This window comes from Hyla sarda, chromosome 5, assembly GCF_029499605.1.
Source record: "Hyla sarda isolate aHylSar1 chromosome 5, aHylSar1.hap1, whole genome shotgun sequence".
NCBI lineage: Eukaryota > Metazoa > Chordata > Amphibia > Anura > Hylidae > Hyla > Hyla sarda.
Window position 1 is genome coordinate 167,810,873 of NC_079193.1, and position 16,468 is coordinate 167,827,340.

The 16,468-nt window shown below is 45.1% G+C and overlaps 1 protein-coding gene across 1 annotated transcript in view; it reads left to right on the forward strand.

The window, feature by feature from the left end:
* Window positions 1-16,468, forward strand: part of PIK3R4 (phosphoinositide-3-kinase regulatory subunit 4) — a 64,750-nt gene that overhangs the window by 16,458 nt on the left and 31,824 nt on the right. The window contains exons 7-10 of the mRNA XM_056520673.1: window positions 1,954-2,127; window positions 10,883-11,028; window positions 11,115-11,318; window positions 11,961-12,162. Of these exons, the coding sequence (XP_056376648.1) occupies window positions 1,954-2,127; window positions 10,883-11,028; window positions 11,115-11,318; window positions 11,961-12,162 (726 nt within the window). The remainder of the gene's footprint in view (window positions 1-1,953; window positions 2,128-10,882; window positions 11,029-11,114; window positions 11,319-11,960; window positions 12,163-16,468) is intronic.

A 16,468-nucleotide genomic window follows, 5' to 3' on the forward strand; every position in this document is an offset into this window, starting at 1 on the left:
TTGGAAGGATTAAGATTTTTTAATAGAAGTCCTTTACAAATCTGTTAACTTTCCAGAGCCAGTTGATATATATATATAAAAAAAGGTTTTGCCTGGAATACCCCTTTAACTTTCTGAATGTATTCAAACCTTAAAGGAATTTCCCAGCACCATAGAATTAAGACAAAGGGTGTGTGTGTGGGGGGGGCGACTTGGTCAAAATAAATAGAAAAAGCAGTACTCACCTCACTGATCCCCTGCAACTGCTGTTCAAATGGTGACCAGGTCCCCACTGATCACCACTTCCTGATTTCATCACATAGGAAATGCCTGCTCATCCAATCACTGCCTGAGAGAAAACTTCCTGTGTGTTGAGATGAGGAGCAGTAAATGGATATTGGCTAATCCAGTGTTCTGTATCTCCAATGTGCATTTATTAGGAACACTCTTGGAGTAAGTGCCATGTCACTTATTCTTGCGTTTTTGAAATGCATATGCAAAAAAAAAAAAAAAAAAAAAATAATTGTCACAATTCACAGAGAGTATTGTTGTGTCTTAACCCCTTGCCGCAAAGGGACGCATATATGCGTCCATTTTCCTGTGACTCAGCGCAAATGGACGTATATATACGTCCATTCCCAATCACGACGCAGCAAGCGTGTGGGCGGTGATTGGCGGCTGGGAGTGTCAATCGCATATCGCAGGGCACCCGTCGCAGCTGTCAGGAGTGGACCGGAGCTCCGATCCTGACAGTTAACCCCTTTAGTGCTGCAGTCAATCTGACCGCAGCACTGATCGCCGGTGATAGAGGGAGAGAGCTCCCCCTGTTCACCAGCGGCAGCAGTGCAACACGATCGCAGGTCGCCGTTGGTTGCTATGGCAGCAGGAGGTCAGATGATGACCTCCTGTCTGCCTGCTACAGAAGCCTGTGAGATCCATCCACAGGCTAGATCACCCAGGCTGCACTGTGTGCAGCTGATTAGGTCATACTGTGCTGAAGTACAAATGTATTGCAGCATAGTATAACCTGTAAAAAAGTGAAAAAAATAAATAAAAAGTACTTCAATAAAAGTATGATGTAAAAAAACAAAATGCCCCTTTCCCAATAAAAGGCCCTGTATTATCATATAAAACAAAACACAAATCATATACAAAAAAGTAAAAAATTTGCCAATTTTAATACAAATAACGTACTAAAAAGAGACTAAAAGGTAGCATGTATCACAAAAATGATACCAATAAAAAATACAGCTTGTCTCGCAAAAAATAAGCCCTCACTCAATGGCGTCGGATGAAAAATAAAAAAGTTATGGCTGTCAGAACATAACACAAAAAAGGGAAAAAAAGGATGTTGGTCAGAAAAGGAAAAAGGACATAGAAAGCTATATAAAATGTGTATCACCATAATCATACCGACCCACAGAATAAATAAAACATGACTTTTACAGCACAGTGAACACCATAAAAAATAAATAAATAAATAAAAAGCCAGAAATTTTAACGTTTTTCACAATATTTGTGAGTTTTTCACAAAAAATGCTTCATGTGTCAACAAAAATGCACCACTTATATAAAGTACAATATGTTACCAAAAAACTGTCTCAGAATCGCGTTCTAAAGTTATTACCATTTAAAGAGATACATGTCAAATGTTAAAAAAAAAAAAAAAGTCTGGTCATTAAGGTAAAAAATGGGTCTGTCCTTCAGGGGTTAAAAAAACTAAAATTAAAAAGTGGGCACATAATACACACCATAATATGGGCAAAAAACTATCTGGGAACCTGCCATGGGCTCTATTTACTGTGGGAAATGCTTTTCGACAGAATCCCAAAGATATATGGCCCTCGCACAGACTGCTTGTACATGTGAATGACGCCTTATTACATCTTATTATCGTAACAGATATAACCCTCACTCTCAGACTCTTGTGTAACGCAATCTAATGTGTTTGTGACCTTTTGGCTGTTCTTCTAGGTGTTGCTGCCTATGTGGGGTGGCAGAGTTCTTCCATCTTAAAACCACTTCTCCAGCAAGGACTGAGCGATGTAGAGGAGTTTGTGATATTTAAAGCTCTTAATGCCCTCACTTGTATGTGTCAGCTGGGACTTCTTCAGAAACCCCACATCTACGAATTCTCTTGTGACATTGGTAGGTAGAAAAAAAATTATAATGGGATATCACATTGCTGTCTCTTCGTAACATGCAGGGAACGCCTTTTCCCCACAGAACACTCACTGGAGGTTAACCATATTAAAGGGGTATTCCAGGATTGCTTCTATTTCCCATATGCTGCAGTGGGTGGGTGAATAGCATTACTTCAGGAAATCTGTTCCACCCTGCTAATCACCCACACACTGCAGCATAGACACACCTCCTAGGAGACCATGTGACTTATTCCTTATTGCTGTGTTTCCCAACCTCGGTGCCTCCAGTAGTTGCAAAACTACGACTCCCAGCATGCCCGGACAGCCGTTGGCTGTCCGGACATGCTGGGAATTGTAGTTTTGCAATAGCTGGAGGCACCCTGGTTGGGAAACACTGGCGTATTGTCTCTGACTGCATGGAATGAAAATGGGGCAGAGCGCGGAGGTAATAGAAGCATTTTACACAGTATTGTGACTTGGCATTGTGTGCTGAAAGAAAAAGATCCTGGAAACCCCTTTAAAGGGGTACTCCAGTGGAAAACTTTTTTTTTTTTTTTTTTTTTTTAAATCATCTGGTGCAAGAAAGTTAAACAGATTTGTAAATGACTTCTATTAAAAATCTTAATCCTTCCAGTACTTATTAGCTGTTGAATACTACAGAGGAAATAATTTTCCTTTTGGAACACAGAGCTCTCTGCTGACATCACGAGCACAGTGCTCTCTACTGACACCTCTGTCCATTTTAGGAACTGTCCAGAGCAGCATGTTTGCTATGGGGATTTTCTCCTACTCTGGACAGTTCTTAAAATGGACAGAGATGTCAGAAGAGAGCACTGTGCTTGTGATGTCAGCAGAGAGCACTGTGCTTGTGATGTCAGCAGAGAGCACTGTGCTTGTGATGTCAGCAGACAGCTCTGTGTTCCAAAAAGAAAATAATTTCCTCTGTAGTATTCAGCAGCTAATAAGTACTGGAAGGATTAAGATTATTTTTTTTTATAGAAGTAGTTTACAAATCTGTATAACTTTCTGGCACCAGATGATTAAAAAACAAATAAAATAAAAGTTTTCCACCGGAGTACCCCTTTAACTTGATTTACTCTCTCATAGATGGTCACAAGAATAGCTGTAATTGCATAGCTTGTGTAGAATCTTATGATATGTAAAACAATAAGCTTTTCTATATGAAATGGATGGCAGCAGAGAGCTACTATTTAAGCAGGAAAGAGGGGTGTTTATACCATGCTGCTATGTGTAGAGAAATGCCACAGGCAGAGGAGCATGAATAAGCAGCTTTTCCAGACTTGCTCTGAGAAGAGAGAGTCTGCTGTGTAGAGCAATGTTCTGCAACAGCTCTGAGCAGGGAACTGGCAGACGTGCTGTGGGAGGACTGTGATGAAGAGCTGAGGGAAACCATTGCATTCTGGGAATTGTAATACAATCCTAACATCTGCCCTTTTGAATATACGGTAATCCACCATTGTTGGCCCATTCTAAAAAAAAAAATGCAGATTTCTCTTTGTATTATTAAGTAGTATAAATTAAATATTTTTTTAATATATACAATTTTTGGACAAAGAATAAGTTTGTTTTAGCTTACCTAAAAATATTCTGTTGCACATGTACAGGTGTAGCCCCACATCCAACAGCAATTGGCAAACCAAAGATCAAATTGTCCAATGCAGGGAGTGTCGCTCCTGAAAAAAATCTTAAATTTAATAAAGTGCAGGATACATAAAGTCAGAAAACAAAAAGTAACGCAATTCTGGTGTTCTTAAAGGAGATCTGCAGCCATAGACACTTACCCCCTATGCGCAAAATAGGGGATAAGTGTCTGATTGTGGGGGGGTCCGAATGCTGGGACCGTGTCGTCAAACTCCGTTACACGCATTAGCCGGGCAGAGTTGCAGTAATGCCGGGTCCCCATACAGGAGATCATGGGGGGTCCTAGTGGTTAGACCCCCGCAATCAGACACTTATTCCCTATACAGCGGATAGGGGATAAGTGTCTATGGCTGCAGTACTCCTTTAACACCCCTAAAAGGGTTCTCCAGGGGTAAAAAAAAAATTTCAAATCAACTGGCTCCAGAAAGTTAAACAGATTTGTAAAAGGCTTCTATTAAAAAATCTTAATCCTTAATACTTATCAGCTGCTGTATACTACAGAGGAAGTTGCGTTGTTCTTTCCAGTCTGACCACAGTGCTCTCTGCTGACACCTGTCCGTGTCAGGAACTGTCCAGAGCAGGAACATATCCCCATAGCAAACCTTTTCTGCTCCGGACAGTTCCTGACATGGACAGAGAGTAGAGAGTAGAGAGCACTGTGGTCAGGCTAAAAACAACTACTTAAAGGGGTATTCCAGGAAAAAAAATGTTTTTATATATCAACTGGCTCCAGAAAGTTAAACAGATTTGTAAATTACTTCTATTAAAAAATCTTAATCCTTTCAGTACTTATGAGCTTCTGAAGTTAAGGTTGTTCTTTTCTGTTTAGAAGAGGTTTGCTATGGGGATTTGCTTCTAAACTGGGCGTTTCCCGAGACAGGTGTCCTCACAGAGGACTTAGACAGAAAAAAACAACCTTAACTTCAGAAGCTCATAAGTACTGAAAGGATTAAGATTTTTTAATAGAAGTTATTTACAAATCTGTTTAACTTTCTGGAGCCAGTTGATATAGATAAAAAAGTTTTTGCATGGAATACCCCTTTAACTTCCTCTGCAGTATACAGCAGCTGCTAAAGGGGTACTCCGCCCCTAGATATCTTATCCCCTATCCAAAGGATAGGGGATAAAGATATCAGATCGCTGCGGTCCCGCTGCTGGGGACCCCGGGGATCACCACTGCGGCACCCCGCTATCATTGCTGCTCAGAGCGAGTTCGCTCTGCATGTAATGATGGGCAATACAGGGGCCGGAGCATCGTTACGTCACAGCTCCGCCCCTCGTGATCCCCGGGGGCCCCAGCAGCGGGACTGCGTTGATGTGACATCTTATACCCTATCCTTTGGATAGGGGTAAGATGTCTAGGGGCGGAATACCCCTTTAAGTACTGGAAGGATTAAGATTTTTACATAGAAGTCATTTACAAATCTGTTTAACTTTCTGGCATCAGTAAATTTGAAAAAAAAAAAAAAAATGTTTCCACTGGAGTACCCCTTTAATCGTAATTAAGTGCAGTTAACGGTATTAAGAACGCCTGAATTGATTACTTTTTGTCCTATTTTCTTTCTAGTTTGTCTGATTTGATGTATCCTGCACTTTAATAAATAAGCACAGAGATTTTTTCAACAATAACATTTCCTGCGCTGGACAATCTATTCTTTCATATACAATTTCTCAGTCGCTCTTCATTGGGGGACACCTAACTGATGGGTATATGCTCTTGCCACTAGGAGGCGCTGACACTAGAAAAAAGAAAAGTCGGCTCCTCCATGGCAGGATATACCCGCCCACCTGAAGTGAGGCAACCAGTTTTAGCTAGTGTCACTTAGGAGGTAAGACACACAGGTCTGGAGCTCTCCAGACCTTGTCTTTTTTATTATTTTCTAGTAAGGGCTCTTTAGTTAGGTTCTTTATTCCTTTTTGTTTCCCTATTTCAGGGGGGGGGGGGGGTTCAGGAGCATGGCGCTACCTGTTCCCCCATATGCGGCACGGGACATAAAATACAAATGCACCGTTAACCCTTTCCCGCCAACGGCCAGCACCTGGGGTTGCATCGTGGGTCCAGGTCCCCCTATTTTCCCTGCTCGTCTTGGGCTGTAGCAGCATGACATGATGCAGGCGACTTAAAAGCTGGCTGAGGACATCTTTGGTGAGTATAAGAAGACAGGTGAGTATATGAAGGTGGAGTCCTTTGGTGAGTATGGGCCCCCCCTCCCCCCACGGAAATTATGGGGTTAATTGGTTCCCATGTGTCGTTTGGGGCAGTTTAATGGAGGTCATTGGCCTGTTCTTTAATGGGGTCCGGGCTCTCACTTTAAGTCTCTCCTGTCTGTGGTGTCTCAGGGCAGCCAGCGACCTTTGCGGCAGCCCCCTGTACTTTATGAGCTGCAGTCGCTCCTACGACGCTGTGTGGTCGGTGGGGGCCATAATGGCGGCAAGTAGCTCCACCCCCCTTCTTCCCGAGTTCAGAGCGGGAATCAGTGTACTACTGTGTGTACTACTGTGGGGTTCCTCTGCTGGCGCTGCCCTCTTAGCGCCGACAGGGGAGAATCTGTGCCTTTCCTTACGGAGCTTAGCTCCGCCCCCTCCCCGCAGCGAGCGCTCCGGTCTGGCGCCCTGCAGGGGTCTTTAGTTTTACTAGGGATGTCAGAGACTGTATCAATCCTCTGATTCCCTGGTTTGGGGCCGTACCTTTCTAGCTGGCGGGATACTTCCCAGCCGGGCTCCGCGGCTCTCCCTCTCCCACCGGATGGACAGGGACTCGGAGCTTTGCTCCGCCCCCGTCCTTTCTCCCTCCCCTTTATATGTGGGAAGTTGGGTTCTATTTCCCACCCCGGCTGGTTGGAGTTGGGGGAGTGGTCATTGCTCCACCTCCCCCCAAGGAGGTGGAAAGCACTCTACTGCGTGCATGTAGATGTGTGTGAATGTATATATATGTGGGGTATGTGTGTGTATATATATATATATATATATATATATATATATATGTATGTATGTATATATATATATGTATGTATATGTATTTAGGTGTCTGTGTTTATGGGGATGCATATGTGTGTGTATGTATATATATATATATATATATATATATATATATATATATATATATATGGATATATGTGTGTGTGTATATATTTGTGTGTGTATATATATATATATATATATATATATATATATAAATAAATAGAAATCTCTACCACCTGTCCACCACCTGTCACACATCACTCAACCGATGTAGCTGCAATTGGAGTTACGGTACCTCACTACTGTGCGAGGTGTCCGATGGAATGACTCGCTGTCTGCTCTGGACCCATATCAGTAAGCCAGACAGTGGTCTGCATGGTTTTCTCTGCCGCCTGTCACATGCCTCACGGCTGAGATATCTGTGGCTGCAGTTCCGATACCCCACTGCTGAGTACGGTATATGGAGAACTGACCCGATGTGTTTTCAGTACCCATACCAGTAAGCCAGACAGTGGTCTGCATGGTTTCCTCTGCCTTTTGTGACACGGCTCACGGCGGTTGTGTTTGGGGCTGCAGTTCCGATACCCCACTGCTGGGTGCGGTATATTGAGAACTGACCCGATGTGTCTTCAGGACCCATACCAGTAAGCCAGACAGTAGTCTGCATGGTTTCCTACATCGCCTGTCACACAATTCACGGCTGATGTATCTGCGACTGGAGTTCCGGTTCCTCACTACTGAGCGAGTTGCTGATGTTAGGAATAGTTGTCTTCTGTGGATCCATGCCAGTAAGCCAGACAGTGGTCTGCATGGTTGCCTACACCGCCTGTCATACATCACATGACTGATGTGTCTGCATCTGGAGTTCCAGTCCCTTACTACTGGGCAAGGTACTGATGGGATGAACAGCTTTCTTCTGTGCGTCCATGCCAGTAAGCCAGACAGTGGTCTGCTTGGCTGCCTACTTCGTCTGTCATACTTCAAATGGCTGATGTATCTGCACCTGGGGTTCTGGTTCCTCACTACTGAGGGAGGTGCCGATGATATGCATAATTGTCTTCTGTGGATCCATGCCAGTGAGCCTGACAGTGGTCTGCATGGTGGCCCACACCGTCTGTCATACTTTCAGCGGCTGATGTATGTGCAGCTTGAGTTCTGGTACCTCCGATGGGATGCATTGTTGTCTACTTTGGATAATAGTCAGCCAGACATTGGTCAGCATGGTTATCTCCACCGCCTGTCCTACATCACACAGCTGATGTATCTGCTTCTGCGTTTTCGGTTCCTCACTTCTGTTTGAGGCGTCCGTTGGAGTGTTCCATTATCTACTATGGACCCATACCACTAAGCCAGACAGTGGTCTGTACGGTTTCCTTCACCGCCGGTCATGCGTCAACCGACTGATGTATCTGCAGCTGGAGTTTCGGTACCTCGTTTCTGAGCGAGGTGCCCATGAAGTGGCTTGTCTCCATGGTCCCATACCTGTACGCCAGGTTGTGGTCCACAGGGTGTCCTGCACCACCTGTTACTCATCGCATGGCTGGTGTCTCTGCGTACTGGACTTTCAGTTCCTCACTACTGTACGAGATTTCTGTTGGACTCACTCGCTGTCCCCTAGGGACCCATACGGTAAGCCAGACAGTTGTCTGCGTATCTTCTTCTGCCGACTGTCACACGGCGGATGTTGTTTGCGGCTGGAGTTCCAGTGCCCCACTGTTGTGCGTGGTATACTGGAACTGACCCAGCGTGTCTCACGGACACTATACAGGATGTCTGGGACGCTTTCCACGGTCCCTCTTGTTCCCTCTCTCTCTCTCCAGGGGGTGGGGTTTCTTGGTCTCCCCACCCTTCCGCCTTCAGGTCATCTATCAGGCATTGTCTCCCCGTGGACCACCACGGCCATGGTAGTTTACATGTGAGTCTCTCCGAGTTGTCTCATGTGCCTTATCCAATGCACTACATACTAGTTTGCAGGGTTATCTGTTTGGCCAGATCCCTCTCTGCATGCCTGCTACTCTGTCTAAAGGCTATCTCTCTCCACTGTGTGTTTCCGTGTGCGGGACCCGACGTGGCCACGGTCTCCGTGCCACGGGGCCAGACTGTGTCTGTTTGGTGTCCTAATCTACCTGGTCTCCTCCCTCATTCGGCTGCTACGGCAGCTGTAGTCCAGTGTCTCTCTTCCAGGTGCAGTCCCGCACAGTGTGTGCATGTGGGACATTTTCTTCCTTTTGCAGCAACAGCAGCGTCGCTCTGTTCCCCTTTCTTGGGTTGCACTGTGGGTCTGCTGGGGGTTTTCCTTCCTTTCCGCTGCTCCCTTGGATGCCTGAGGTTTTTTAGTGTCTGCAGTCTTGGTACGCCACTTTTTCCGTGGGCTCCCCATGTCTGTGTTCCTACATATGCTAGGATCGCTTGTAGGAGCAGAGCCCTCCTTCCCTTGGTTCGGTGGGGTACGCCCAGGGGTTTCTGGTGATTCGTTCCCGCGGTTCCGAGGCGGCTGTGCATCTCTGTTCTGACATGGCGCCTGCTGGGACACCTGTAGGTTCAGCCCCTCCCTGTTCTTCCGGGTGTTCCTTTCCGGGGTCCCTGTCCGGGGTGACTCAGGTGCCTACTGGTCACTGTCTGGAATGGCTCTCAACACGTCTTGAATTTGTTACCCAGCTTTTGTGTACGGGGTTCTGATCCCTTTTGGGACGCAAGGTCGCTCCTCCACGCGGCGAGGGTTGCCGCTGGAACCTCGGGGCTTCTTCCACCCAGTCATTGCTTTTTCCTGCTCCTTTCCTCAAGGGGTGCAGGGTTCAGGGCGCTTGTCATCGGTCTGTCCTTGAGTTGTCATCTCGACCACCCTTGGTTTTTTCCCTCTTATGGAGGGACTGTTTAGCTTTTTTGCTGCAGTACGTTCAACAGTGATTTTTACTGCCTCAGCTTGTGTGCTTTCTGTTCACTATCACAGCCTAGTGCTCTCCCAGGAAGGGGTGTGTCCTTCTTACCCTTTTGTCTGTATCAGGTGTTCTGCATTGACGCCGCAGTCTTCTGGAGTGATCCTTCCTACACCCAGACCCTGGGAGTCCCAGCTGGGTTCTCATCGGTTCTCCCTCCATTCCCGTTCTACGGGATGTTAAGACTGCTCAGGTCTACTCGGTCCTTTCTGGTCTATCTTTGTTTGTCCCCTTATTGGGGCCCTGTCCTGCACTACTGCGGGTGCCTTCTTTTCAGGCGGCTTTCCGATTCCTTGAGCCTTAGTGATGGTTCCAGTCTTGGACATTTGTAGTGGACTGGCCCCCGACTCCTCTGCGATCCCATTCGTTGGGCAGTTTTTCTGTTCTGCACTCCTTCACTTCTTATGGCCGTTTTTTCGCCAGGGGAGTTTTTCACGGACATCTGTTTCCATTTTTTCCCATGTTTTCTTGTCTCTCTATTTGACCCAGGTGCCTTGGGTCGCTACAGGGGCCGGACCCTTCCTTGGGTCCTGGTCCATCTCCTTGAATGGAGTACTTCCAGGAGCTCTCTTTCTGGGCCTGATGTGTCTTCGACCTGGGGGCTCGTCCGCAGGCCTTGCGGGCATGTGAGTTCAGTCTTGGGACTGTCTCCCTTTCGCTGGTGGTTGTTTTTTCCCTCCCTAGGGGACTGCTTTGGTACATCCCATCAGTTAGGTGTCCCCCAATGAAGAGCGACCGAGAAAAGGAGATTTTTTTGTACTCACTGTAAAATCTCTTTCTCGTAGCTTTCACTGGGGGACACCACACCCACCCATTTCTTTTTCTGTTTCTTGGGATCTCCGGGATTCCTTTCTATGGTCCTTCGGACGTAATTCCTCGTTGGCTTCTCCTACTGCTTTGTGACTAAACTGGTTGCCTCACTGCAGGTGGGCGGGTATATCCTGCCAGGGAGGAGCCAACTTTTCTTTTTTCTAGTGTCATTGCCTCCTAGTGGCAAGAGCATATACCCATCAGTTAGGTGTCCCCCAATGAAAGCTAAGAGGAAGAGATTTTACAGTGAGTACAAAAAAAAATCTCCTTTTTTGCAACTTTCTGCAAAAAATAAAGCAAATCTTTGTTAAAATCCATTTCATGGTTGTTGTGAATGTAATCCACCTACAGATGGTTTTGAATTAAATTCCTTCATGCTTTATGTTTCAGCACCCTTCTTGTGTCATCCCAACCTGTGGATACGCTATGGGGCGGTAGGCTTTATCACTACAGTTGCTCAACAGCTAAACATTGCTGATGTGTATTGTAAGTTAATGCCGTATCTACACCCATTTATTACCCAGCCTATTATTCAGGTAGGAATCCTGCATCAGAGGCAGTTTGGGATTTGCTCATACGTTGGTTCTGCTTGCAGTAACTTTGCTTCCTTTGACAATTGCAGATAGACAAGGAAATTGTCCTTCTGAGTGTGTTGAAGGAGCCTGTAAGTCGGTCAATATTTGACTATGCTCTGCGATCCAAGGACATTGCCTGTCTCTTCAGACATCTTCAGATGCGTCAGAGAAAGAGAAATGGTACTCTTCTTGAGTGCCCGCCTACTGAAGATCCAGCTGTTGCACAACTCTTGAAGAAACTGCTGTCACAGGTAAAGGAATAATAAAGCCACATATAGACAACTAGTGACCTGTAGGCACAGTAGGCACAAATGACAGTCGCGTACTTAAAGGGGAACTCCACTGGCCAGCGTTCGGAACATTTAGTTCCGATTGCTGTGTGCGTGCTGCAAGGGTCGGCCACTCCCCCTCAATGCAAGTCTATGGGAGGGGGCGTGACGTCCGTCACGCCCCCTCCCATAGACTTGCATTGAGGGGGAGTGGCCGACCCTTGCAGCACGCACACAGCAATCGGAACTAAATGTTCTGAACGCTGGCCAGTGGAGTTGACCTTTAATCTTGCGAGAAGTAAAAATACATTTTCTTGGAGGAGTCAACAATACCAAAATTGTATGCGTTGGCCTATGTTCACATATTGCATATTTGCTGCAGATTGTTTTTGCAGACACCACAGGGAAAATCTGCACTGTGAACATAACATATTCTGCCAATGTCAGGTAAGGTTTAGGAAGTGATGAAAACTAGAGGTAAAATTCATGTGATGATACCGTTTTGCAACATGCTGTAGAAATGGTAGCCTAAAACTAAATGAAGCAACAGTGGAGCCTTGGATGATGACAGTCACTTTACTTCTCTTACTTCACATGTAAATCACTTCCATCTTATTCATATAGGGAATGACAGAAGATGAGGAAGATAAGCTTTTGGCACTTAAGGATTTTATGTTAAAGTCTAACAAAGCCAAGGCAAATGTAGCAGATCAGAGTCACCATCATGAGAGTTCTCTAAAAGGAGTCATTGACCTCCAGACTTTGGGTCTCAGTGGAAGACAATCTGATCTTGTCAAAACAAAAATGGACACAGAAGACAAGCGAAGTAAGTTATGTTACATAGTAGCTGTAAGATTCCTCTTCGGCCATCATTTCATAAGTGCTTGTAATGTGATCTGTCAATAATTCCATAAACAGAGTAAATGTCGGAGGAGGGTTATCCAGCCAGCAGCCATTTGTTATCAGTTTTTCGATGTTCATTCAGTGCTATTCAGTGTACACATTACTAATGGAGACAGGTGAGATAAATGCTGTCAGGCACCATCAGTAGTGGATGGAAGGAGATCCCTTCAAGAGCAGCAGGATCTGAATGTTTATGGATAACCCCTTAAGGACTCAGCCCATTTTGACCTTAAAGGGGTACTCCGCCCCTAGATATCTTATCTCCTATCCAAAGGATAGGGGATAAGATGTCAGATCACCGCGGTCCCGCTGCTGGGGACCCCCGGGATTGCCGCTGCGGCACCCCGCTGTCATTACTTCACAGAGCGAGTTCGCTCTGTGCGTAATGACGGGCGATACAGGGGACGGAGCAGCGTGATGTCATGGCTCCACCCCTCGTGTCATCACGGCCCACCCCCTTAATACAAGTCTATGGCAGGGGCGTGACGACCGCCACGCCCCCTCCCATAGACTCATATTGAGGGGGCGGGCCGTGATGTCACAAGGGGCAGGGCCGTGACATAACGATGCTCCGGTCCCTGTGCTGCCCATCATTACGTGCAGAGCGAACTCGCTCTGTGCGTAATGACGGGCGATACAGGGGACGGAGCAGTGTGACGTCATGGCTCCGCCCCTCGTGACATCACGGCCCGCCCCCTTAATACAATTCTATGGCAGGGGCGTGACAACCGCCACGCCCCCTCCCATAGACTCGTATTGAGGGGGGCGGGCCGTGATGTCATGAGGGGCGGGGCCGTGACGTAACGATGCTCCGGCCCCTGTACTGCCCCTCATTACGTGCAGAGCGAACTCTCTCTGTGCAGTAATGACAGCAGGGTGCCGCAGCGGCAATCCCGGGGGTCCTCAGCTGCGGGACCGCGGCGATCTGACATCTTATCCCCTATCCTTTGGATAGGGGATAAGATGTCTATGGGCGAAGTACCCCTTTAAGGACGCAGCCGTTTTCTGCAAATCTGACCTCTGTCACTTTAAGCATTAATAACTCTGGGATGCTTTAACGTATGAATTTGATTCAGAGATTGTTTTTTCCTGACATTTTCCTGACATTAGCTGTAATTTTTCAGCTATACTTGCATCATTTCTTGGTGAAAAATTCTGAAATTTCATGTAAAATTAGAAAATTTAGCTTTTTCTTTAACTTTGAAATTCTGCTTGTAAGGAAAATGGACATACCAAATAAATTATATATTGATTCACATATACAATATGTCTACTTTATGTTGGCATCATAAAGTTGACATGTTTTACTTTTTGAAGACATTAAAGGGCTTCAAAGTTTAGCAGCAATTTTTCACGAAAATTTCAAAATCTGAATTTTTCAGCGACCAGTTCAGTAAGTGGATTTGAGAGACCTTTCTGTGAGAAATACCCCATAAATTACCCCATTATATAAACTGCACCCCTCAAAATGACATTCAGAAACAGCAGCAAAGTGAAGGAGAAAATTCAAAATCTTCAATTTTTACACAAACATGTTCCTGTTGGCCCATTTTTTGCATTTTTACAAGGGGTAAAAGGAGAAAAAGCCCCCCAAAAATCGTAACCCAATTTCTCTCGAGTAAGGAAATACCATATATTTGGATTTAAAGTGCTCTGCGGATGCAGTAGAGGGCTCAGAAGGGAAGGAGCGACAATAGGATTTTAGAGAGCAAGTTTTTCTGAAATGGCTTTTGGGGGGTATGTTGCATTTAGAAAGCCCCCATGGTGCCAGAACAGCAAAAAAAAAAAAACACATGGCATACTATTTTGGAAACTACACGCCTCAAGGAACGTAACAAGGGGTACAGTGAGCCTTAACACCTCACAGGCGTTTGTAGACTTTTGGGAGGTGTAAATGATAAAAAATTAAAAAAAAAAACATTTCCAATGTGTAACCCCATTTCTTCTGAGTATGGAAATACGCCATGTGTGGACGTAAAGCACTCTGTGGGCACACTATAATGCTTAGAAGAGAAGGAGCCACATTTGGCTTTTGAAAAGCAAATTTAGCTGAAATTGCTTTCAGGGAGCATATCGCATTTAGGAAGCCCCTATGGTGCCAGAACAGCAAAAAATTCCCACATGGCATACCATTTTGGAAAATACACCCCTCAAGCCATGTAATAACAGGTACAGTGAGCCTTAAGATCCCACAGATGTTTGATGAATCTTCACTATAGTTGGACGTGAAAATGAAAAAATTAGATTTTTTCACTAAAAAGTTGGTGTTACCACAAAGTTTTCATTTTTACAAGGGGTAATAGGAGAAAATTCCCCCCAAATTTGTAACACTATTTCTGTATGGAAATACCCCATATGTGGATGTAAACTGCTCTGCGGGCGAACTACAATGCTCAGAAGAGAAGTGGCATTGGGCTTTTGGAGAGAAAATTTGGTTGGAATAGAAGTCGGGGGCCATGTGCGTTTACAAAGCCCCTGTGGTGCCAGAACAGTGGACCACCCCACATGTGACCCCATTTTGGAAACTACACCTCTGACGGAATGTAATAAGGGGTGCAGTGAGCATTTACACCCCACTGACGTTTGAAAGATCGTTGGAACAGTGGGCCCTGCAAATGAAAAATAGCCGTTTGCAGCCAGGTATGCTGGGAGTTGTAGTTCTGCAACATCTGAAGGACCACAGTTTAGAAACCACTACACAGTGGTCTCCACCACTGTGTAGGGGTTTCTAAACTGTGGTCCTCCAGATGTTGCAAAACTACAACTCCCAGCATGCCCAGACAGGAATGCCGGAACTTTAGCTAATTAACCCAATTAGTTCCGTGGGAGCGCGCATATAATGAACGCCGTATATATACGGCGGAATGCACGAAGGTATTACGTCATCCGCCGTATATATACGGCATTCTGCGTGTAGGGGTTAAATAACAAAAATATTGGTACAGTTGCTCATAGCAGCCAATCAGATGGCTTCTTTTATTTTTAAAAAGACCTTTGTAAAATGAAAGCAGAAATTTGATTATTTGCTATAGGGAACTGCACCACTTTTCCTCTGCACAGGTTTTGATAAATATGTCCCGATATCTATAAGATCTTTACCTGACGTTTAGTTACTCCAACTAGCAGTCAAATCTGCTCACTATTGTTTTTATCTTCTTCTCTGACATGCTCATAAATGTGTATGTTAGTCTTACTAGTCATACTTGAAAATTAAAATGCCACCCTTTCTAAATAAATGTGCAACGTGACTTTACATTTAATTCTCATATTTGAAAGGCATAGACCCAGATGTACTATAAGGGTGCAGTTATTAGATGTTGCAAACTTACAGGGTGCCCCTAAAGTCTGGACTCCTAGGCAATAAATGACAATTTCTCTAACTCCCCAGACCTTAGCCCCCTTGACTTCTTTATCTGGGGTATGCTAAAGGAGAAAGTGCACTCCATGAGAATCACAGATATATATCACCTGAAGGAACACACCACAAATGAATGTGCCCAAATTTATGGAAATGTAGAGTTACTGCATCAATTTCATGTGAATCTTGCAAAGGGCATGGGACTTTGCATTACAAATGGGGGAAATCGCATTGAGATTTAATGAAATAAAATGTTGTTGAAATATTTATTGAAAAAATGTCCATACTTTGGGGGCACACTGAAAGTTTGACAGATTATCACAGTGACTCATGGTGTTTGATAACTCTGTTGCATTCTAAGAATCTTTAATCTAAGATTAAACTTTTTTAGTTAGTTTAAACTGTGCTAGAATCTTAAAGGGCAAAAGCTAAATTTGCTCCCATGCTAGCGGTTGTATAAAAATAAGAAATGGCCTCTACTCCTCTTCTTCGATTCCCCCCACCCTAGCTGTCCTGCTGACACTCTCTGTCCTCCACTGCTCTCTGCTTTCTCAGTTGCTGTAGCAGTGTCACTGATTGACAACCCGTTAAAGGGAATCTGACAGCAGAATAGCCCATAATAACGCAATATAAAAGAGGTGTCAGTACTCACTTTAATCCAAAGCAAAGTCCTTTATTCCGGAGACATACAGGGGCAAGGCACACTACAGGTGGGTGCGTTCCAAAAAAAGAGCAACACTGATGTTTCACAGCAGGCTTCTTCCGGCTCCATGGAGCCGGAAGAAGCCTGCTGTGAAACATTGGTATTGCTCTTTTTGTGGAACGCACCTGCCTGTAGTGTGCCTTGCCCCTGTATTTCTCTGGAATAAAG